Below are 22,388 nucleotides of genomic sequence, written 5' to 3'. Positions count from 1 at the left end.
ATTTCCGGACCGTCAAAAAATATAAGACACCTTCCTTTTTGTCGGGTGCAGTGACACCCAACGAAACCCAGACGCCCCCTAGGAGTAATGTGACAACCAAGATCCTCCGCCGTTCTAGGGCTCTTCGCACGGTTTCTGACAGGAGGCCGGACTGAAGCAGCCCTTGAGGCTCTTTATTCAGGGAAAAAAAAAAAAAAAAAAAAAAAGCATAAACTATCGCGAGAACGTCCTGGCACTTCCGGGGCTTACCTCTTTAAGAGAGTAGGCGGAGTGCCCACCCTACTTCATCCTAGCAGCCTCGCTCTAGCACCGCCTCCACTCCGATCCCAGAGTCCCCTGCGCGGCGGGAACGCTTCCGGTTCGTTCGTAGCGCGGGCGGCGTCGCGCATGCGTTCGCGCGTGGTTCCGCCCCCTCCGGCCTAGCCGCGGCTCTGCTTCGGGTTGAGCTTCCCGCCGGGTCCCCACTGGGCAGCAGCAATGTTGCACGTTCCTTCTTGGCAGTGAGGGGGACGGAAGCATCCCAGGCCTCTCCACCCTTGCCGACGGCTTCGCGCCCAGAGCCGCCATGTCCTCGGGGTTCTCCTTTGGGTCCGGGACTCTCGGCTCCACCACTGTGGCCCCGGGAGGGACCGGCACGGGCAGCGGATTCTCCTTCGGGGCCGGCGCGTCTAGGTAAGGATGCTGACAAGCTTCCGGTGTCCCGGTGCTTCCCAGCGAGCCCCGCAGCGGCCCGGCGACGGTGGGGCTAGGGACCACCGCCCCCCTGGGACCTCGGGGTGCGCCCCAGACCTGCGGGAATCGGCCTGGCATCCCGGCCTCGCCTTTGTTACTCTTCAATCTCAGAGATAGAATGGGTCTTGAATGAATGACAGCTTGTCGCTGGCCTTTAGAAATTAAAAAAAATAGGAAGAGAAGTTTTTTTTTTTTTTTTTAAAGTCCCTTCATTGTAGTATTTACAGTTTTGAACGTTACGGTGCATTGAATTTATGATTATTTTTGTCTCACGTGATTTTTCAAGTCTTTGTGCCACAGGGTCCAATCTATCTTTTTAAGCTTTTACAGTGTTTATTAGTAGTAATTTTGTGCCATATGCAGATTAGTATAGCATCGTAAATTTTGTATTATAACGACCCACATTATCTTTTCCTTTCACTACAAGCTTAAGTAGTATATTTTTGCAGTTTTCGTAATCTATTCAGGTAGTGGCACATGTATAGCTAGGGATTCCAGAAAGCCATTTTAGGGAAAGAGTTAATCTTTTGTAAAGAGTTCATAAAATCAGGAATTGCCTACTCGAAGGACAAGCTATCACCTGAAGCTTCAGAAGAATGTGGTTACAGGAAAACTCGGGTTTTTTTTCCAGCCCTTGTTAGATACAGCAAATCCAAAATAACAGTACCATCAGGCTGCCCCAGTTAAATCATATTTTTGCGTTTACTTTCTTAGTCGTACCCTCTGTGTTATCTAGACACAAGCCACTGTATGCTATACTGTCTCTTTTTAAACTTTCACTTTGTTTTCTTGTTTGATTTAATTGGTCTTAGGTTTGTCGGTTTTTATGGCGTATCTCAGTTTTTTTTTTTTCTTTAAAGATTTCATTTATTTTTATTTAACGTCTGTTGGTGTTTTGCCTGCACCTGTGCACCATGAGTGTGCATTGTCCTCAGAAACCAGTAGAGGGCATCAGACCGCGCAGCCCCCTCCACCCCCCTGGAGCTACCACGTTTTTAATATAAAATGTGCGTGGGAGGTTGGGGAGCCTGACCTTGGTATGCTACAAGCTAAAGGACAGAGGCTATGTAAGTCACCTGGTGTGGGTGTTGAGAACTGAAAAGCCTTACTTTGCCCTTAGCACTGACCCCCCCCCTCCCGCCCCCACATACTTAGTTTTGATTATTGTCAATAATATGTGTTAAAAATACTTTTTGTTTGATGTCCTTGGGAGACCGACACAATAGAGTCCTCCGGCCTTTACTCATCCTAAGTTCTAGTTCTTTAAGAAGTTCCTTTGTCGCTGTGACCGCTCATTAGGCGTCATAACTCAAGCTGCCCCGTGGAACGAGTATACGTTTCTACTGCTTAAACTGCAGCTTTCCCCTGTTGGGCTTCCAGTGCGTGCAGAAAGCTGCTTGGCTCTTCTGGCTGACTGTGGGATTGATGGTTCCTGGACTTAAGGAGCTTGGACTGTGGTTGTTACCAAACCTGGCATCACTTTGGCTTCCTGAAGGGGCAGAATTGGTAGTAATAAATACATAACACGAGTACTGATATTTTCATTGTGTTTTATGTGTCATAAACACTATTAATTTTCCTACATGATTTTTTTTTTTTAGATTTATTTATTATGTATACAAATCTCATTATAGATGGTTGTGAGCCAACATGTGGTTGCTGGGAATTGAACTCATGACCTTTGGAAGAGCAGTCAGTGCTCTTAACCTCTGAGCCATCTCTCCAGCCCTCCTACATGATTTTTTGAGGTGTCAAATTGTTGAAACTTTTTGCTTATTTTCATAATTTTTCTGCCTGTAGGTAGCAAACTTGGGCTGTTGAGGGTTGATATGAATAATTGATTTGAGCTTCACATTCCCCTGTTTTTACCAGCTGTTCTTTATTCAGGGTTCCAGAACCTCTGTCAAGAGTTTCGCCTGTAAGCTTAGTCTTGACAGAGGATATGGTACTTACTGTAGCAGTAAGGTGTGAACCATTGTCAGTTACTATAAAAGGAGCAGCAGTCATCTTTGGGCATTTAAAGTATTCTAGGGTTAGGAGCAGAGTGTTTGTGGTCCTTGTTAAGATCATCCTGTGAGCTGACATCCTGATTGATTGCTGTAGGGTGTGCTTTCCCAGCCTGGTGGTCCTCGCTTTTGTAGCTAAGCAAGTGCTTACTGCTACTCTGTGTCTCAAGCCACAGTTTTGCTTTTTAAATTTTGAAGTGTGGTCTCTAAGGTGCCCAGTCTGGCCTTGAACTCATGATGCTGCCCAACAGGCGGAGAAGTTCCGGTTCCTTTGCCTTAGCTTCCCAAACAGCTAGCAGGTTCAGGTTTGGTTCAGTAGTGTGTTATTTAAGATTAACTTCACATTTGCCTTGTTTTTAAGGTGAAAAGGAGGGTGTTTGAATTTGTCAGAGTATTTCTTTTAATGTCTTTTGGATTGTAAATATTATGAGAGAAAATAATCCTAAGCAATTAATTTTTTATTTTTCCAAAGTAGACTTTGTTGTTTTGTTTTGTTCTTTATAAACAAGCACACCTTCTGTGGGGCTCAACTTTGGAACTCCTGGAAGCTCTACAACCCCAGCGTCTACATCTGCTTCTGCCAGTGGGTTTGGAACAGGACTGTTTGGAGCCAAGCCAGCCACGGGGTTCACTCTGGGAGGAGCAAGTACAGGTAAGGAGGATGGTCTGCTGTTCTCTCCTGGTTCCTGGCTTCTGCCTTTACTTAAGAAGCTGTGCGTGACTGGGATTGGAGGACTGTGTGGGCGAAGGAGCAGCTCCAGGGAGCACTTGAACACTGTCGTAAACATGAGTCAGGATGATTTTTGTAGTAGATTATATAAGGCAGTATTTATTTTTCTTTAGTAAAGATGCTCAAGGCAGTTTTGCCAATTTGCTTTAAAATTTGGCATTAAAACAGTTTTAGCAGAAAAGAATGTATGTGGTTGTTGTAAGTCTCTGGCACACATTGAGTGACAGCTTCCCCTAGTATCTGTAGCTTTAGTGCTTCAAAGATCTTTCGTTATTTACCTTTTATTCTCCGCCTGCAGAGCTTCTTGGTTTCCGTTGCTGCCTTTCGTTGGCCGTTCAGTGTGTGTGGCACATTTCACAGGCGTGCCCATGAAGTGAGGTGATAGCAAGGGTGCCGACCAGAAAGCTTACTGAGATAGTTCTCAGTTCCACGGCTTTGTTTGGAATAACATCTCCCTCCCTCACTCTGCACCTGGCCTTAGCTTAGGTAATGCTTGTACTTAATCCACCCTGTTTACTTTTTTGGTTTTTCGAGACAGGGTTTCTCTGTGTAGCCTTGGCTGTCCTGGACTCACTTTGTAGACCAGGCTGGCCTCGAACTCACAGTGATCCGCCTGCCTCTGCCTCCCGAGTGCTGGGATTAAAGGCGTGCGCCACCACGCCCGGCACCAAACTCTGGTTTTCTAATAAACTGAGTGGTCTTGCCCCTCCCGTGTAATAGTTGTGAGTAGGGGAAGAAGAATAATTAGAGAGGACTTTGTATGGAGTCTACATAACTGTTCTTCACACACCTTTTCAGGGTTAGGGTATATAAACCCTGAATGCTTCTGCACCATGCCTCTGTAAAGCACACATATACCTTCAATGCAGATGGCTTTTGATGGGATTTATGTTTCGTTACATTTTCAGTTATATGACTCTCTAGTGGAAAAAGCACCAGACTTCATGACAGCCTTAGAATTAAGTCCTGTTTGTACCTCTGAAAGGTTGTGAAGTGTTAACAGTCCTGTTACACATACCTTGGAGCAGAACTTTCAGTTACCTAAAACCTTACAGAAGTATGAGGCTGGGGCATAGCTCAGTGGAAGAGCACTGCCTTTGTGTGTGAGCTTTCATCCTTGCTGCTGCCATGTTTTTCAAGGCAGTATCCTGTGAAGGTTTTAGATATTTGTCCACCTTGAAGACATAATAGTTTCTTAGTGATGAGCCTGAGGGACTGTGACTGACTAGAGCGCAGCCTCCCTTCAGCCTACGTAGCAGTATAGTGGTGGCAGTAAAACAGAGTGAAGGATGGGAAAGCCCAGTGTGGCGGTGCGTGCCTGGGTGCCCACACCCAGGAAGAACATAAGCTGGAGACCAGTGTGGCTTCTCAGTGACTCCTGGGATAACTAGTGAGACTGTCTCAAGAAAGGTGTGTTTGTGTGTGAGGGGGGGGGGTCTTGTGTTGACCGGCAGACTTTACTAGGATGTTGCTTACCTGTTAACTAACAAGAGTTTTGACAAGCCTGGCAGTGAGGTAAATGGCTTTCTTGTTCTCTGAGGCTATACAACCCGTCCACACATAGAGCACTGTACTTGTGATGAACTTCTGGCTCTGCTCAAGACAATGCGGAAGCACGCTTTCTGACTTTTTTCAGTAACTCAAGAAGGCCAAATATGGGCTGTTTCTTCATTTAGTGTTATTTGAGCAGTTAGTGCTTCCGAACTGTGTAGCCCACATACACATCGTGCCTTGAACATTCAGTGCTAACTTGAATTTGCAGTGGTGAACATGGTGCTAAGAATTGGTGGCAAGGACCATTAAGTGCAGGGGAAGGCAATCATGAGCTCTGATGTGAGGGACAGGCCAGCATGGCAACATGTTTTCGTGTCTGATACTGTGCTAATAGACAAAGGAAAGGCAGTACGGGAGGCAGGAAAAGGAGAGTAGGCTTGTCTGGAGACAGGAACTATTTTGGACATAGGAATCAAAAGTACAGTCTCAATCATAAAAGATCTAAGGGGATGTAAAATAATTATTCTTGGAGCTTAGGATTCAGAAGTGGAAATGGGAGGAAGAATTAATATTTGAAGAGCAGGTTGAGACCACATAAGAATGGGCAGTATTCTAAGTTGCCAGGCCTGTAGACAAGCCTGAGATCCTTACGGTGGCTAGAGCTACCAGGTGTTTAGAGCACTGCCCGCTTAGCTCTTGCTGTTTTCAATTAGGTTAGCTGTGGTCACTGGTACTTGGTTCCCGACTTGGGACTCACAGGGTTGGACCCACTGACATTCCCTCATGGTGAGGAGGGAAGGCTCGCTCACACTGGCCTGCTCTCAAGGCTGGCCTCGGGACCTGCCCCCCCTGAGAGAATAGAAACAGTGTGCACTTGCTGTGGAGGAGGAGCTTGTTTTCAGTGCTGCTTCTGTAGAAACCCTTCTTTAGGCTTCCTTGAGTCTCCCCAGCTAAACCCACTGACCAATTATTTCTTTCAGGTGTTTGGATTTTGTTTTTGTTTTTCTTCAAACTGGGTTGAATAGGCACTTAGTCTTGACTCCTAAAGAAAAGTTAATGCCAACCAAGATACTGTTAAAGTAACTGCGATAATGCTGAGAGTAGATGAGAAATTGGAAGAGACTGGCACATTAAAAATGTTGTTAGAGGTGGCCTAAAGTAAAGTTTTTGAGGGTGCCAGTAATCCAGCAATATTTCTGAAATAGAATTTAATAACTAATAAGATTTTTGAACTAATGTAAAGAATGGGAAAAGTATTAAGGTTTCTGTCTGGTGTGGTTAAATTGACTGAGGCTAGGGACCTAGCAAGGTTTTGTTTTGTGGTGAAATTCATGAGTCAAAGGGACATCAAGGTTCACCAACTAGTGGGGATTCGGGGAGGCATAGATTTAGACTCATGGGTATGGTGGTGCCTGTCTGCCTTCTTAGCTCTGGGGAGGCTAAAGCAGTGAGATTTCCCAGGCTACTTAGTGAGATACTTCCTCAGTAAAGCAAAGAAGCTGGTGGCAGCTAGATTCATGTTCCTGTAGTGGGAATGATGGAAGTGGAGAGGTCAATGGGGAAGCAGCAAGAGAACCCTGGGATAAATTAAGGCCTCAACAGAGGCAGGAGATCTACAGACAGGGACAGGAAAGGAGGAGTAGGAAGAGATGCTCACAGAGATGGAGACCAGGAGGAGGATGATTTTCAGGAGTACAGAATGGTGCCTCTTTTTATAGTCTGAGACAGGAGGGACTGTTTTTCTGTTGAGCACAAAGGGAGTGCTAAGAGTGCTATTCAGGCACATCTGGGGATGGAATTGAAATTGATCAAAATATTACAGTTTTTCCTTTCTAAGACATGGTCTCGCTGTCACTCTGGCTGTCTTGGAAATCATTATGTAGACCAGGCTGGCCTAGAACTCACAGAGATCTGCCTGGCTTCGCCTCCTGAGTGCTGGGGTCAGAGGTGTGAGCTACCACACCCATCTTGCGTTTCTTTTTGTTAGCACAAAGGACCATCTTTTTTATATTCACCATGTTCAGCCCCAAGTTGATTCTCTTTATCCTACTTCTTGTGATAGAGAGAGGGATCACAGACACAAAATACTAACCAAGCCCAGCATAATACCTACATGATTACAATAAAGTGAGGGCTTCTGTCTGTCTGTCTGTCTGTCTGTCTGTCTGTTGTACAGGAACACCAGCTACTACGTCCGCATCGACAACAGGCTTCAGTTTAGGATTCAGTAAGCCTGCAGCATCAGCCACGCCATTTGCCCTGCCTGTCACTTCTACCTCAGCTAGTGGCCTCACGCTCTCGTCTGCTCTGACATCAACCCCAGCAGGTGAGACAGAATGGGCAGAAAATTGAATTTGATGGTTACATTAAACTTTTCCTTTTTTTTTTTTTTTTCCCCGAGATAGGGTTTCTTTACGTAGCCCAGGCTGTCCTGGAACTTGATCTGTGGACCAAGCTGTCCTCGAACTTGCCTGCCTCAGCCTCCCAAGTGCTGGGGTTACAGGTGTGCACCACTACTGCCTGGCTTAAATTTTATCCAGTAAGAGAACATGAGTAGCCATTTATATTAACCAACACTGGGCTGGGGAGGTGGTTCAGTGGGCAGAGTGCTGTACAAGCATTTAATTTAAAAGTTAAAGCGCTTTGGGAAATGTATTTGTTAGTTAGCAGTTCTGTCCTACTGAATTATTGGCTTTTCAGAGCTAGGCTTAGTAGTCCACATCTGTGCTTTGGGAGGGTGACAGGACAATCTTGAGTTCAAGGCAGGGCTTGGCTATTTAACAAAACTTGATCTGGAAAAAAGAAGTTAGTATTAGCCATTAAAGCACTGTGGCCATCTTGAAATACTCTGCTCAGAATAAAGAGAATCAGGGTGAAGTGCAGGGATGTTTTTATTTTCTTTGTTTTCAAGAGACTGTTTATGGCAGGAAGTATAAAGACATTACCTGGTTCAGGACTCATTTGCTTTTAAAGGCATAATTGTTGCCTGGGATTATAAACTATATTGTTGGCTAGAATTAGTTATTGGGTACCATTATAAAAGTACCCAAAGCTATTTTGTTGAGTGAGAGGGGCTTACTGGTTTCTGCCATAAAACTACAATTACTCTTTATTCTGAGTATTTCTAACATTTTCTTGAGCAAGTGGTTTCCCCAGAGAGTCATATGTGTCGATGGGATTCTGTTTTTGAAAATACACTCCTATTTTCCTGTGGTGTTTTCAAGTGCTGTTTCTGTGTGAAGCCTTATTCATCTCTCTCTTTCTCACTTTCAGCATCCACGGGATTTTCTTTAAATAACCTGGGAGCAACACCAGCCACAGCTACAACAGCGTCAACGGGGCTTTCCTTAGGGGGAGCCTTAGCTGGTTTGGGAGGTTCACTTTTCCAGAGTGCAAACACAGCAACATCAGGTAATTGATAGTAATTCTTTTCCAGAATAGTAAATATTTGTATTTAAATTTCCTTTATTTTCAAAAAACTCCCACAGAAATTTGTCTTTTAAATAAATGTCAGTTAAGTCGTGTTGGGCAGGGGACGTGGGTCAGTGGTGAAACTTGCTTAGTGAGTTATAAGGGAGTTTATATCCTAACTTCATGTATTATAGATAGATAAACCTGGCTTCTAAGTGTGTTTCTTATTCTAGTAGTCAGGAGAGGGTAATTTTGAGAGTAAGGCTTTCTGTTATTTGAAGACATCATAGAGTTATTTCATGTGGGAGTGTAACTCAGGAATTTCTGGCTAATGGTTCACCAATTAGGAGAAGTTGATCTATATATTTAAATGTAGAAACCATAGTAATCTTAGACCCTACTTAATAGCTTTTCCTTTGGTTGTATAATATGGTGAAAAAGCAATTGAAAAGGTAGAAAAGGAGTGGGCCAGGGTAACCTGTAGAAATCTATAGTGTTCCCATCTGCCTTATAGTTTCATTACTAAATTTTGCCGATCTCTAGTTTGTATTTACTCAGAATACCTTCCAGTGACCAGACATACAGTGGGTGCGTCATGGCTTCTTGTAGCACAAGCATATGAACATTGCTCACACGGATTCATATAAAATCAAAGTGAAATGCAATAAAAAGGAGAGGCAGGAGGTCATTTATAACTTCCTAGTGCTCTGAGTTTGCGTTTCCTATTGCTGTAACCAGATACCCAATAGAAGCACCTGGAGCTCTGTTAGGAGTCCAGCAGAGGTTAAGGCACAGCCGCTGGGGCAGTGCTACCTGTGGTGGCAAGAGTGGGCGTCTTCCTGTCCTGTTCCCGTCGCCACAGGGTCAGGAAGCAGGAGATTCTTGGCCAAATCTGCAGCACTTCTTGGACTGTGGACACAGTGCTCAGTGCTCGCTTTATGCCTGTGCTAACTTAACAGCCATTAACTTTAAAAGTTACAGGTGAAGTATCACGTTCATAAAGTGCTTGGAGCCGGAACTGTTTCTTATACTGGCACATTTCAGACTGTGGGTAGGGTCATCCAGCATAACTATTCTTTTAGTCATTGCCACAATTTAAATCTAGTTTTCCTTACCACATCGCATTTTCTCTGCTTTTAAAACAGATAGCATCTTGTCTAAACAGCAGACATCAATGAAGGAATGCATTGGGTCTGTGGGAAAATAGGTCTGTCAACACAAAATCAGGTTGGCTTGTAAATATAATTACAATGACTAGTCCATTTGAGCCTTTTTGACAGTGAGGTGAGATTTAAATAAGTAAATAAAAGTTATTTACTCTTTAACAAGTTTTTCCCTTTAAAGAATAACTTGGGGATATGCACTTAATATTTAACATTTAAGGTCTATCACTCTTACATTTTACAAATTCGCACTAGATTATCTTACAATTGTACAATTCTGAAATATCAAACAGCCAGATGTATTTACCTGAAAATATATGAAGTAGATTTTATTGAAAAAGTTTTAAAAATAAATAAAAATAAAATGTTTATATCAAATTAGATATAGTTGGGCCTTTTAATAATGAAAGATCCCAACTTCTAAATATATCATTAAATCCGATAAGAATACCAATATTTACCCAAAGTATGCTCTAGATTGTTTTGTGTTATCTTCCTAAAACAAGTAGGAAGAGAAATCTATGGTCTTAAAGTATTGAGTGCTTTGGTCAGTAAGGGGAGTTCTTTTAAAGTCAGGAAAGTTGATAAATGGTGTTTGGTTCGTTTACAGGTCTCGGACAAAATGCCTTAAGCTTGTCTTTGGGAACTGCAGCACCTACTTCCACTGCAGGCAATGAAGGTCTTGGTGGTATAGATTTTAGTACCTCATCAGATAAAAAGAGTAAGTAATGTTACTCCTGTTTCGTGATGTAACAGCATTGCTAAGATGCTTACAGGGCACTCAAAATTCCTGCCTGAAGGGATCACTAAGATTCGTTAGTATGGTACCTTTAAGATTGTTTGCATTATCAGTATTTCACACGTGTGTGTGTGTGTGTGTGTGTGTGTGTGTGTGTGTGTGTGTGAGAGACTTTTTGTACATAGCTTAAATAATATATGTATATATAAGTATATGTCTTCCTTAGCTATGTTAATGTATATGTTAATGCTTATTTGTAAATCAGGACAATTATCTGTATATTTTGTAATATATTCTTAGTTAACATTGGAAATATTTGTGTCAGTAATTTATTTCATTGAGATTTTCACTCTGAAGATAGGAGTAACAGAAGTGCTCAACTTTGTTTCCCTTCTGTTCCCCATTGTCCTGTGTTTACACTGTGAGCTAAAGGAGAGCAGAGCTTACGTGTAGAAGACATACTCACGATCACACGTACCCCCTCACAGACGCCCTAATTGGTGATGTGCCACGATCACACGTACCCCCTCACAGATCCCATAATTGGTGATGTGTGTCAGGATTCTTTTGTTAAATCATAAAATCCCCGCCTTCTCTGTTATATGCACATGTGTGTGTATTGGGGATGTAAGTGCTCAGAGTCCAGAGAAAGGATCAGATTCCCTGGAGCTGGAGTCCCAGGCGGTTGTGAACTCTGACAGGTGTATTTGTAGCATAACTAGGTCCTGTGCAAGAGCAGTCCATGCTCTTAGCCACTTGTGCTGGTTGTTTTGTCAACCTCACACAACTTCGAGTAATTGTAGAAGGAGGAACCTCAATTGAGAAGACGCCCCACTAGATTGGCCCACGGGCAAAGTCTGCGGTGCATTTTCTTGGTTGATGATTGATTGGAAGGACCCAGCTCACTAAGAGCGGTGCCACCAGGGGGCTGGTGGTCCAGTGTTCTCTAAACCCTTTCAGTCCACTGTTGGTTTTGGTCAGGATGTTTTATCACAGCAATAGAAGTCTCTCTGAAACACCACTGATCCATCTCTTGAGCCCCAGTATGCCAGGTAGCTCTGGGCCTAGATCCATGAGCTTTATTTAGCCAGATGGAAGGAAAGTAGTGGGAAATAAGGGAGGAGCAAGATGGAATGGAGCTTCCCCTCCTGTAGAGTTAAGAGTCAGTGTAGGGCCCAGGTGCCAGACGCCACAGATTATTAATGGCTTTTATACCATGTTGAATTTTGTAATTAAGCGGAAAGATTTTAATGAGATGTTTTGTTTTGTTTTTTTAATAATAAGATTTGTTTATTTAATGTATATGAGTGCTCTATGTAAACCTGCAGGCCAGAAGAGGGTATCAGATCACATTTTTTATGGTTGTGAGCCACCATTGGTTGCTAAGAATTGAACTCAGGACCTCTGGAAGAACAGGCAGCATTCTTAACCTCTGAGCCATCTCTCCAGCCCCTAGTTTTAAGATTTAAGAACATTTCTTACTGTTCTTCATAGCCTAAAGGTAGACCAAGCTAGGTGTTCATCAGGAGACAAATGGTTATAAAGACATGGTGCTATATTCACAGAGCAGTTGGGTTCAGCATGAAATGACAATGGATGGTCTTGGAGAACACTGTGTTAAGCAGATAACCCAAATATCACTTGTTTTTCTCCCTTCTGCTTCCCCTCTAGCGTGTAGGCGGGGGTAAAAGGAGAAGGGACTAGGTCTAAAGGAATAGGGGAGCAAAGCCAAAAGAGAATGGGATGGTTGTGCCATGAAGCAGGAGTGGGAAGTATTTGAGGGGAAGAAGGGAACCAGCAACACAAGAGGTGGGGACGGGCAATTAGAGCAAATAGTGATATGTGTGTGGAAAAATTAAAAGGGGGAAGTGGAAGGTTAAAAAACCAAAACATTTAGATGGCTTGTGTGGAAACATGTACAGATCACAGGAGTAAGCAGTTCACAAATGGAGAAAACATACTTACCTAATGAACATTTGAAGAAAGTGTTTGGCCTCACGACTACTGTAAGAAATGGAAGTCGAACAATAGTGTGTTGGCATTTTAAGTGACCTCCATTGTGGAGGGTTTGCTGCTGTCTGTGCTGTGGCAGATGGGAAGGTGCGTGGAGATGGTTGTCTTAGGATGGAGAATAGTTTATGGATAGTTAGGACAGCGATGCTGGTGATGGTGGTATTTAAGTTTCTAGAGTTAAGCTGGTAGGCAGGGACATAAACTATCCACAAAAGAAACTTCTTTAAAAAGTTGCTTCTTGAGTTTGAGGCCAGCCTTGTCTACAAGCCAGGGCTCTGCTACACAAAGAAACCCTCTTTCTCTCTCTCGCTCTCTTCAAAAAGAAAAAAACCCAAAAGATTGTTTCTTCTTGAAGGAAGTAGGTACAGCTGAACTCTGTAATATGTCTGCTTGGTATCAGATCTCCATCAGGACTCCATGTTTTCCTTAAGTTCAGGACAGGGCATCACATATTTGTGTTTGTATTTTATTACAGTTTTGTTAACTTAGAACGTGGAATATGCTAATGTGTTGTTAAATGACCTATTTTTACATGAAGCTTTTGAATTTTCTAGGTGATAAAACGGGAACAAGGCCAGAGTAAGTTTATAATTTAACTTTAAAATATTTAATTACATTTTATTTACTAAATTGTTGGTAGATTATATAGATAGAAGTAAATTATAACCAGGTTTACATTTAGAAGGCAAAAAAATTAGTGTTTGCTAAAATTGATAATTATATTCTGGAAACCTTCTGAAGTGTCAAATCTTTGATTACTAGTCAAAATTTTCTTCAGGAAATTTTCTTTTTTAAAAAAAATATTTTATTTAACTTTAATCTGTGTACATTGGTGTAAGGATGTCAGATCTTGGAGTTACAGACAGTTGTGAGCTGCCATGTGGGTACTGGGAATTGAACCCGGGTCCTTTGGAAGAGCAGGCAGTGTTCTTTAACCACTGAGCCATCTCTCCAGCCCTCAGGAAATTTTCTTTAGGAAAAGGTGGTTGGCACTTCCCAAGTAATACAAATGCTTTACCTTTAGCCTCCTCAGTGCTGAGTATGGCCCAGGGCTCTGTGTCTGCTCAGTGCGAGCTCTTCCACTGAGTTACTCCTGCAGCCTTACACTGTCAGGCTCACATGCACAGACCACTACCCTAGTACCGTTTCCTCGTGTCTTCAGCCAGGGTAATAGCTTCCATTGCATCATATGCATGCTTGGAATACGATCAGTTCTTTTTACTTGACCGTCACCACGATCATTTGTGTTGCTAGTTACCTGCTTAGTTTGTGTTTTGTTAAATGAGTCATTTGTAAAGAGGGAGTCGGGTTCACTCCTCACAAGCGTGCATTGCTTTAACCTATTACCTTGAGCATCCATGAAGCCAGAAGTGTTTCAGAGTTTGGATATTTTTTAACAATATTATTTATTATTTATCTAACCCAAAATCAAAAGGTTTAAACGCTTTGAACGAAGGATCTGAGAGACTGGGAGTTCTAGCCAACATTGTGAAATGATTTTACAGCAGCATGACAAGTTTTAATTACTGTTTGTTATTTATAATTATGTCAATAGGCTGTATTTTTCCATTTGAGTGAAAGTTATAAAATACTAAATTGTATTGAATATCTCATGAAAAAAATTGTAGGCTTTCTTTAATATTTTAATATTTTTTAATTGACTGTCGATCATAGAATATTGGAATCAGAAGAAACTTGGTTCAACATCTCATTCAATCTAGTATGTTCTGCCTCCCCCCCCCCCCGACATTTAAATAATTTTAAGAATATTTATGATGAACACAAATATTGGTGTCAAATAAATTGATAGAATTATTTTCAAGTCAGGAAAATATATAAAGACTAAAAATATAAGTAGAGAGCATTGTTGTATTCTCACTTCTTTATATAGGAGAAGAGAGATCATTTGTCAATTCCTAGACTCTGTGTAGTGTTAACGCGTTTGCATGGCGTTAATGCAGGTGTGGCTCTTTCCTCAGGGACAGTAAAGCTCTAAAAGACGAGAATCTGCCTCCTGTCGTCTGTCAGGATGTTGAAAATCTCCAGTAAGTACAGTGCACTTAGATAAATAACACGTGAAAATTCTTTGCTACGCTTTAGGGGGACCATGTTTCTTCTAAATATTTTATAGATGGGGGCTTCCCATATCAATCATTAGTCAAGAAACCCTGGCTTGTTGACAGGCCAGTCTGATGGAGGCAATTCCTCAATTATTTTTCCTCTTTCCAAGTTGACAAAAGTTAGCATGCACACACACAAAAAGTGGAAAAAAAATTTAATCAGAAAAGTAAAAATAAAAATTAGTAAGTATCAGCCGGGCACGATGGTGCACACCTATAATCCCAGCACTCGGGAGGCAGTTCAAGGCCAGCCTGGTCTACAAAGTGAGTCCAGGACAGCTAGGCCTACACAGAGAAACCCTGTCTTGAAAAACCAAAAAGAAAGAAAGAAGGAAAAAAAAGTGAATCAAAGTTTTCAAGCATAGACCATGACCAGCTTATTTCAGATGTGCCTCTTTTTCTGTAGGGAAAAAAAAGAGGGGGCGGTTGTTTGCTTTTAAATCTTGGTCTCTCTTTATTTATGATACAGAGAAGTTTATTATAGAAGTGTGGGGGAGGGGCACCCCAAGAGAGAGAACAAGAGAGAGGAAAAGAGAGGAAGAGGAAGAAAGGACAAGAGCCTCTTTATTTCATTTTTTAAAAATTTTTTTTAAATGATTTATTTTTATTTTCAATGCGCTGGCTTCTTGTGTCTGTGTGTGTGAGCATGCTGGATCCCCTAGAGCTGGACCTACAGGCATTTGAGTTGCTTGCAGGTGTGGGAATTGAACGCAGGCCCCGGGGAGAGTGCCTGCTCCTCCTAGCTGCTGAGCATCTCTCCAGCCCTTATTTTATGTTTTTTACTTACTTTTTTTTTCTGAAGCATTCTTTTATGTGTATGAGTGTTTTGCCTGCATGTGTGTCTGTGCACTGTGTGTGTGTCTGGGGCCTGAGCAGGTAGGAAGAGGGCCCTGGACTGCAGTTACAGCCAGTTGTGAGTGGATGTGAGCTGCTGTGTGGGTGCTGGGAACAGAGCCTGGGTCTTCTAGAGTAGTGTGGCCCTCTTCCCTGCTGAGGCACCCTGCAGCCATCTGCGTGGGCGTCACTCCCACCTCTGCTTCTCCACCTCCACCCCCTTCTTCTCTGCCCTGACTCCTGTTGCTTGTGTTCTTTTGCTATTTTAGGAAATTTGTCAAGGAACAAAAACAAGTCCAAGAAGAAATTAGTCGAATGTCTTCCAAAGCGATGCTGAAAGTCCAGGAAGACATCAAGGCTCTAAAGCAGCTTCTGTCCTTGGCTGCCAGTGGGTTGCAGAGGAATACCCTCAACATCGACAAGCTGAAGTTGGAAACGGCTCAGGTAAGCCAGTCAACGGTCCATTATTCAAGAATACTTTATAATCTTTTAGGTACTATTATAATGGCTGTTTTAAACCATGTTTAAAAAGAATTGGAAGACTTTGTCTATTCTTAGGGTCCTACTGTCTAATCTTTTTATTAATTATTAATACAGTATTCCTCTTGTGTTTTTCTCAGTCATTTTTCCTTTATCACTGGGTATTTTCTAAGAAAAACAAAATGTTAATTATGCCTTAGATAAGTGAATATTTAGACTAATTAAACATGAAATTATATGAAACTGAATTTTGCATGGGGAATACTTGAATTTATATGTTCATAAAAAGTTACATTAGCCAGTAAAGGAGCTGGCAAACCAAGAGAGCCTGTTAGCCAAGGTTCTCCAAGGCCAGTCAAGGTCTAGAGCGCCAGAGCTTACAGGGTGAGTTTCTATGTGTATAGAGATGGCATTTATTAGAATGGCTTACGGCCTGTGGTTTAGCTGTTCAACAGTGGCTATCCACCAGCCAGAGGCCCGAGAGTCCAGTAGACTTTACTATCTGGGAAGGAGTGGACTCAGCCGGGAGAACGAGGGGCAACAGGCAAAGAGAGCAAGCTTCCTTCTTCCTGTCCTTTATTTGGGCTGCCAGCAGCTGTGGCCAGGCTGAAGGTGGTCTTCCCACCTCCAAGATCTGGATTACAAGCGGGTCTTCCCGCTCCAAATGATTTCATTGAAAAAAAAAATGCCTCCCAGAGAGCAGGGTTGTAGTTAATTCCTGCTGCAGTCAAGTTGACAGCTAAGAATAGCCATCCTTTCACTCAGCACTATGCTTGGGGTGACCGAGGCTTTTGACATAGAAAGGCAGTTGGGCCAAATGAAGTGGTACAGGCTTAGGTACAGCTGAAGGCGATAAGACACAGGCGGCAGGGCCTTAAGGAAATGTCGCCTCAAGTTTCTTCACAAAGCCTTACAGTCTGTGTCAAGAACTAACACTGGGGGCCGGGCGTGGTGGGGCACACCTTTAATCCCAGCACTTGGGAGGCAGAGGCAGGGGGATCAATGTGAGTTCAAGGCCAGCCTGATCTACAAAGAGAGTCCAGGACAGCCAGAGCTGTTTACACAGAGAAACCCTGTCTCAGAAACAACAACAACACAAAACTAACACTGATCCAGAGTTTGAACTATCAGTTTAAGTAGAACACTGAGTCCCTTGTGACAGTATTACAATCTTTAAAAATTTTTTTCAAAGAAAGCCTTCCCAGGAAGTGAAGGGATTCTCTGGTGAAGGGTAACAGACCAAAATCTGATGGATACAAAGCCCCTAAATACTCACTCCCACCTCCCTCTGGTTTTGACAAAGTAACTCAGTTGTCATAGTATTCAGTGAACTCTATTTTAAAAGTCTGTATTTTTCAGGGATTTTGGGCTTTAAGGACCAAATACTGATTCTGCAAAAACAAAACAAAACAAAATCTCCTTAAATCAACGAGATAGAACATTTGCAGGTACAGAGGGCTCAACTTGACACTTTTACCATGAGTCTAACGTGTGATATGTTTATGTTGAGTCTTGAAAGGTTCTTAAGACTTACAAAGGCTTGTGTGCAGGAAAGAGAAGGGGCAGGGCTTGGAGTGAGACGTGGGCACATGTAAGATCTGCCAGCAGCTCATTGCTGCAGAATGTCTGTCAGGAATCATGCTCGTGGGCTGGAGGGATGGCTCAGAGGTTAAGAGCACTTAACTGCTCTCCCAGAGGCCCTGAGTTCAATTCCCAGCAACTACATGGTGGTTCACAACCATCTATATTGAGATCTGATGCCCTCTTCTGGTGTGCAGGCAGAGCACTGTATACATAATAATAACTCTTTTTAAAACATCATGTTTACATAAGTAGGTAGTGAGAGTTGCTGGGGTGGTAGAAACCCAAGGGTAGAAAGGCCATGCCAAGTAGAGTGATGCAGGAGGAGTGACTTAGGAGGTGAGGCGGGGGATCATCTCAGAAACAAACAAAAAGTAAAATGGTACAAAGAACCTTTGTGATTTTATCAGTTTGGTAGTTTAATAAAGGGGGACCATTACTATGGGGAGCATAAATTTAAGGCATTTCTTTAAAAAATAAGTTAAAAAAAATAAAGGCTGAAAAAAAATCAGTGGGACGACAGGAATGTGAGGTATAAAGTGTAAAAGGGAGTATTAGTCCTGAAGACTCAGTGGATAGAAGATGAGATGACACTGAGGACAAGAAGATGCTCAGGCTTCCCACACACAGTGTGTTAGTGAGTAAAGTCTGTGACTCACTTCCTCATTCGTGAGAGAGAAGCAGCGGTGTTCCAGGCATATTCTTGAGTGACAAGATGGCACGGAAGAAGCTTCAGCAGTGTTAGTGCACGGAAGTCCAGGAGCTAATCCTTGCTGGCATCAGCCTCTGCTCTTCTGAACTGCTTGCCTTTATTACACATTTCTTTCTGCGTTTGCAGAGTGATGGTTTTAAAACTGTATAATTCTTTAATTGTAGTTGAGTTTATTTTATAAATTTATAAAATTTTATGATAGCACCTCAAAAAGATCAGTATAAATTTATCATAAAGTTGATTGGCAGCTTAATTTGTCTTCTTTTGAAAGAGTTCCTGCAATGTGTAAAGCAGCTTGCTCTATGACCTGTTTTTAAAGCATGTCTATGCAATTGTTTGACATCTCAGTCCAGAAATAGCTTGTATACTAGCTTGCCTCTTACCTGGCTTTTTTGTTTGTGTTTCCTATGTGTGTTTTTAAAATCTATGAATGTATTAGGAGTTAAAGAATGCTGAAATAGCTTTAAGAACCCAGAAAACACCACCTGGACTCCAACATGAAAATACAGCTCCTGCTGAGTAAGTTACTGCATTTTTCTTTTTCTTTTTGTTTTTTTGTTTTGTTTTGTTTTTCGAGACAGGGTTTCTCTGTGTAGCCTTGACCATCCTGGACTCACTTTGTAGACCAGGCTGGCCTCGAACTCACAGCGATCCGCCTGCCTCTGCCTCCCGAGTGCTGGGATTAAAGGTGTGCGCCACCACGCCCAGCTTGGATTTTTCTTTTAAACAAGTTTTTCCTTTTATAAGAGCAGTGCAGTAATCATACACAGACTTGACTTGATCTATGATTTCTCCTACTTGTTCTTGTCTCACTGAAAGCAAAGATAAGAATTCCCCACTGCTTTGATAGAGAGCAATAGCGTAGTCTAAGTGCTGCTGTCTGCAGCCAGTGTGCTCAGCTCTGGCCCTTCGCTACCTCTTCTTTCAGTCCATCACTTCTAGTCTTAGTGACCTTGGAGGTCACAGAGGCAGGTGAGGGGAGTGTGCATATTTGTGTGTGTGTGTGTGATTCTTGCTCCTGTACATTACTCTTTTTCCTTTTCCTTAAGGAAGTTATTTTAGACTTGCAGAAAATTTCAACAACAGAAATTTCCCATTTACCTTTTGCCCAAATCCCTTAATTACTAAATTTATCATGTGTATTTTGTTTTCATATTCTGTATATTTGTTTATATCTCACCTCTAACACCTTGCAGTATTTGCAAACAATGTTTTTTTATATTTAACTATGATTCTGTAAAAAGAAGGATAATTGCTTAGATAACACTACAGTGAACCAAGTGCAGGAGATTACTGGGATGCTCATCATTCACATGCTTCCATTCTGCTTTGCCCTTTTCATACTCCAGCACAGTTCATGTTGCCAAGCCTTTTCCCAGCTCCTTCTCCCCTCCGCTCCCCTCCCCTCCCCTCCCCTCCCTTCCCCTCCCCTCCCCTCCTGTCCCCTGTCCTCAATCTCATTTTCCTTCTTCTTTGCCTGGCAAGTGCCTTACCACTAAACTGCTCTCAGCCATTGGCTACTCACATGTTACATAAACAAACATACATTTCTTTTATTATCTAAAAACTGTTAAGTACTTGATTATTACGTTTGGTGATAGCTTTACTTTGATTTAACATTTTAGACTTTAGACTCCTAGAGAATTGGTAAAAATAGCAGTACAAAGGCTCTGCGTAAATCTCTTACTTCTCTGTCCCTAACGCTAACATATTGTAGAGCTATGGTATATTTATCAACAACAGGAAACTAATCTTGATAAAATGTTTTTAACTAAAACAACTTACTAGAATTTGACTGATTTCCCCTTCTCCCCATTAATGTCTCTCTCAGGTTCCTATGTGTAGGGGTGAGGGACTATATATATTACATTTCTTTGTAATTTCTTTTAATCTCTGTCTGTAATAGGTGGGTTCTAACTTGTGTTGGATGATCTTGTTACTTCTAAAGACTATGAAGTCACTTTGTGTAATATGTCCTCATGATTGGATTAATGATTTGCCAGTAATAGTCAAAAAAGAATTTGCTTCAAACTCCCAATCTGTGAATTTTATCCTCATCCTAAGTTGACAGCCCCACTTAAAAGAGGACATTAACTTTTTTATTTGTGTTTTAAGTATAAAGGAAATAACTGTCGTAACTGTTTGTTGAACTCTTCATAGCTACTTCAGAGTCTTGGTTCAGCAGTTTGAGGCACAGCTTCAGCAGTACAGGCAGCAGATTGAAGACCTAGAAAACCATCTTGCCACTCAAGCAAACAGCTCACACATAACCCCTCAAGGTAACATTCCTGCTGTGGTGACTCTGTGACAGCACCGCTATGTTATTGATAGGTGCTCACACTTGTGTAGTAGGTGTGCGAACAACTAGTGCTTGTTAAGCTGCTTTAAGAAAATGACCTAGAAAGTCTGTGGTAAGTCTTGGTTCTCTGGAGATGCAGGCACTTTATCGTGAGAAGTCACTTTGGTGGTGGGTGTGTGGGCAGGTGGGGGCTGGTCTAGAACGGTCCCTTCCTTTCCAGGTCACTGGTGGACATGCCCTCTCTGAGTCTTCTTACCCTGCTGTCTTCTGTAGTTGTAAAGGAGCAGCAATAGGCTTTTTCTTGTGCACATTAACTACCAAAACTAGGACAGAGGCGTAGAAAATTTAAATTAATTGTTACATACTTGTTTCATAATTTTCTCTTATAGATTTATCAATGGCTATGCAGAAAATTTATCAAACTTTTGTAGCTTTAGCTGCACAACTTCAGTCTATTCATGAAAATGTCAAGGTAAGCGTTCATTGCAAGTTCACCGCTCTGCATACAGGACCCTGGAAGTAACTTTACTGTTAACACCCGTTTTCCCTTTCATTATTCTTAGTAATTACACTGAGTTGGTTGTGTGTTTATTTGATGCTTGTATAGCCCACATTCAGATTGCTGCCATCTCTTTTCTAGTATAACTTACACTATAGAAAACAAACATCCCTAGTGACACAGTCTTCTTTATGCTGATTCAGTATAATGTGTGTTTTATTAATATTTATTGATCATGAAGTTAAAGAAATCCTGGTTATAATTCCTTTTTAGTACTGAGAACGCCTTACCAAATAATGTAATGTTTATATGAATAATGTAAATAAAATAATTTGTCACTGAGTGTTTTGATCTTTATGTAATTATGTCAATTTCAAATTTTTTACAAGCAGGCTAGACAAATGGCTCTTTTTTAAAAAAGTGATATGGCAGCCGGGTGTGGTGGCACACGCCTTTAATCCCAGTACTCGGGAGGCAGAGGCAGGTGGATCGCTGTGAGCTCGAGGCCAGCCTGGTCTACAAAGTGAGTCCAGGACAGCCAAAAAAAGCTACACAGAGAAACCCTGTCTCGAAAAAACTAAAACTAAAAATAAAAATAAAAAAGTGATATGTAAAATAAAATACACATTTTTGCAGCTAATTAAACAAATATAAGTTCTTAGTTATCTATTCACCAGAAAATCCTTGAAACTTTAAAGCTGCTAAAACTGACTCTAAATAAATTATGTAGACATTTCATTATGTTCATATTTGCTTGATTCATATAGTTTTTAAAATGTTAACTATTTAAAGCTGGTCATTTAAAAATTGTTAGCACACACCAACAGATTTGAAACTTGAAAGCATTTTAAAGAACATTTCTGAAGGAAGAATATCAGATTTTCTTGAGAGTCTTACCAATCTGTGATAAACACTGCTCTAAGGGTTTGAACAGGTAAAGATGATTCTGGGCTGCGGTCTGCCTTGCGCTGTTCTTCAGTGTAGTTTACTAAAGTGCTTCCAACAAAGTAGTAGGGCCGGGTGTGCTGAGTGCTCAGCTTCCTCCGCTTCACCTCGGCCACCGTCAGATCCTGCCTGCTTGATCACTTTGTTGCTCTCAGAGCTTTGTTTCTTTTATCTTAAAAATTATTGAAAAGTTGTTTTGAGTGTATAAATGTTTGCATGCATGCATATCTGTGCATTATATGTGTGCCTGTTGCCCATGGAGTGCATCAGTTCCCCTGGGACTGGAGTTTCAGATGCTTATGAGCTAATAACTGCACAGGCCAACCTTGGGCTCACTCTTCATCCCAGGCAAGCTTTCAGTCTCATCTGGAGTTCGTGGGATTTTAGACCTGTGATACCAGTTGTCTTCAATAGACTTTCACCCCTCTGTTGAAAAACAGCCTTTTTGAGGCCAGAAAACAGGCTCAGATTACCATAATACATCATAGTGGAATAATTACTGTCTCTCATCTGTTTTCTATCTAAGACAGGGTCTTGCTATGTTGCCTAAATTGGCCTGGAGCTCCTCTAGTTGTTTTCTTTTTTATTTATATATATTTTCAAGAACCAAAGACTTTTACTTTGATCAGA

General features: G+C 41.8%; 1 protein-coding gene across 1 annotated transcript in view; it reads left to right on the top strand.

Moving 5' to 3' along the window:
* The first annotated feature begins 390 nt into the window (after nt 1-390).
* Nucleotides 391-22,388, top strand: part of Nup58 (nucleoporin 58) — a 33,012-nt gene continuing 11,014 nt past the window's right edge. The window contains exons 1-11 of the mRNA XM_051160648.1: nt 391-672; nt 3,248-3,390; nt 7,139-7,288; nt 8,236-8,373; nt 10,147-10,257; nt 12,843-12,867; nt 14,268-14,333; nt 15,512-15,686; nt 18,455-18,534; nt 20,176-20,294; nt 20,704-20,786. Of these exons, the coding sequence (XP_051016605.1) occupies nt 566-672; nt 3,248-3,390; nt 7,139-7,288; nt 8,236-8,373; nt 10,147-10,257; nt 12,843-12,867; nt 14,268-14,333; nt 15,512-15,686; nt 18,455-18,534; nt 20,176-20,294; nt 20,704-20,786 (1,197 nt within the window). The 5' untranslated portion in view covers nt 391-565. The remainder of the gene's footprint in view (nt 673-3,247; nt 3,391-7,138; nt 7,289-8,235; nt 8,374-10,146; nt 10,258-12,842; nt 12,868-14,267; nt 14,334-15,511; nt 15,687-18,454; nt 18,535-20,175; nt 20,295-20,703; nt 20,787-22,388) is intronic.

This window comes from Acomys russatus, chromosome 18 (assembly GCF_903995435.1).
Source record: "Acomys russatus chromosome 18, mAcoRus1.1, whole genome shotgun sequence".
Lineage (NCBI taxonomy): Eukaryota > Metazoa > Chordata > Mammalia > Rodentia > Muridae > Acomys > Acomys russatus.
This window is presented reverse-complemented; position numbering and strand designations above follow the sequence as displayed.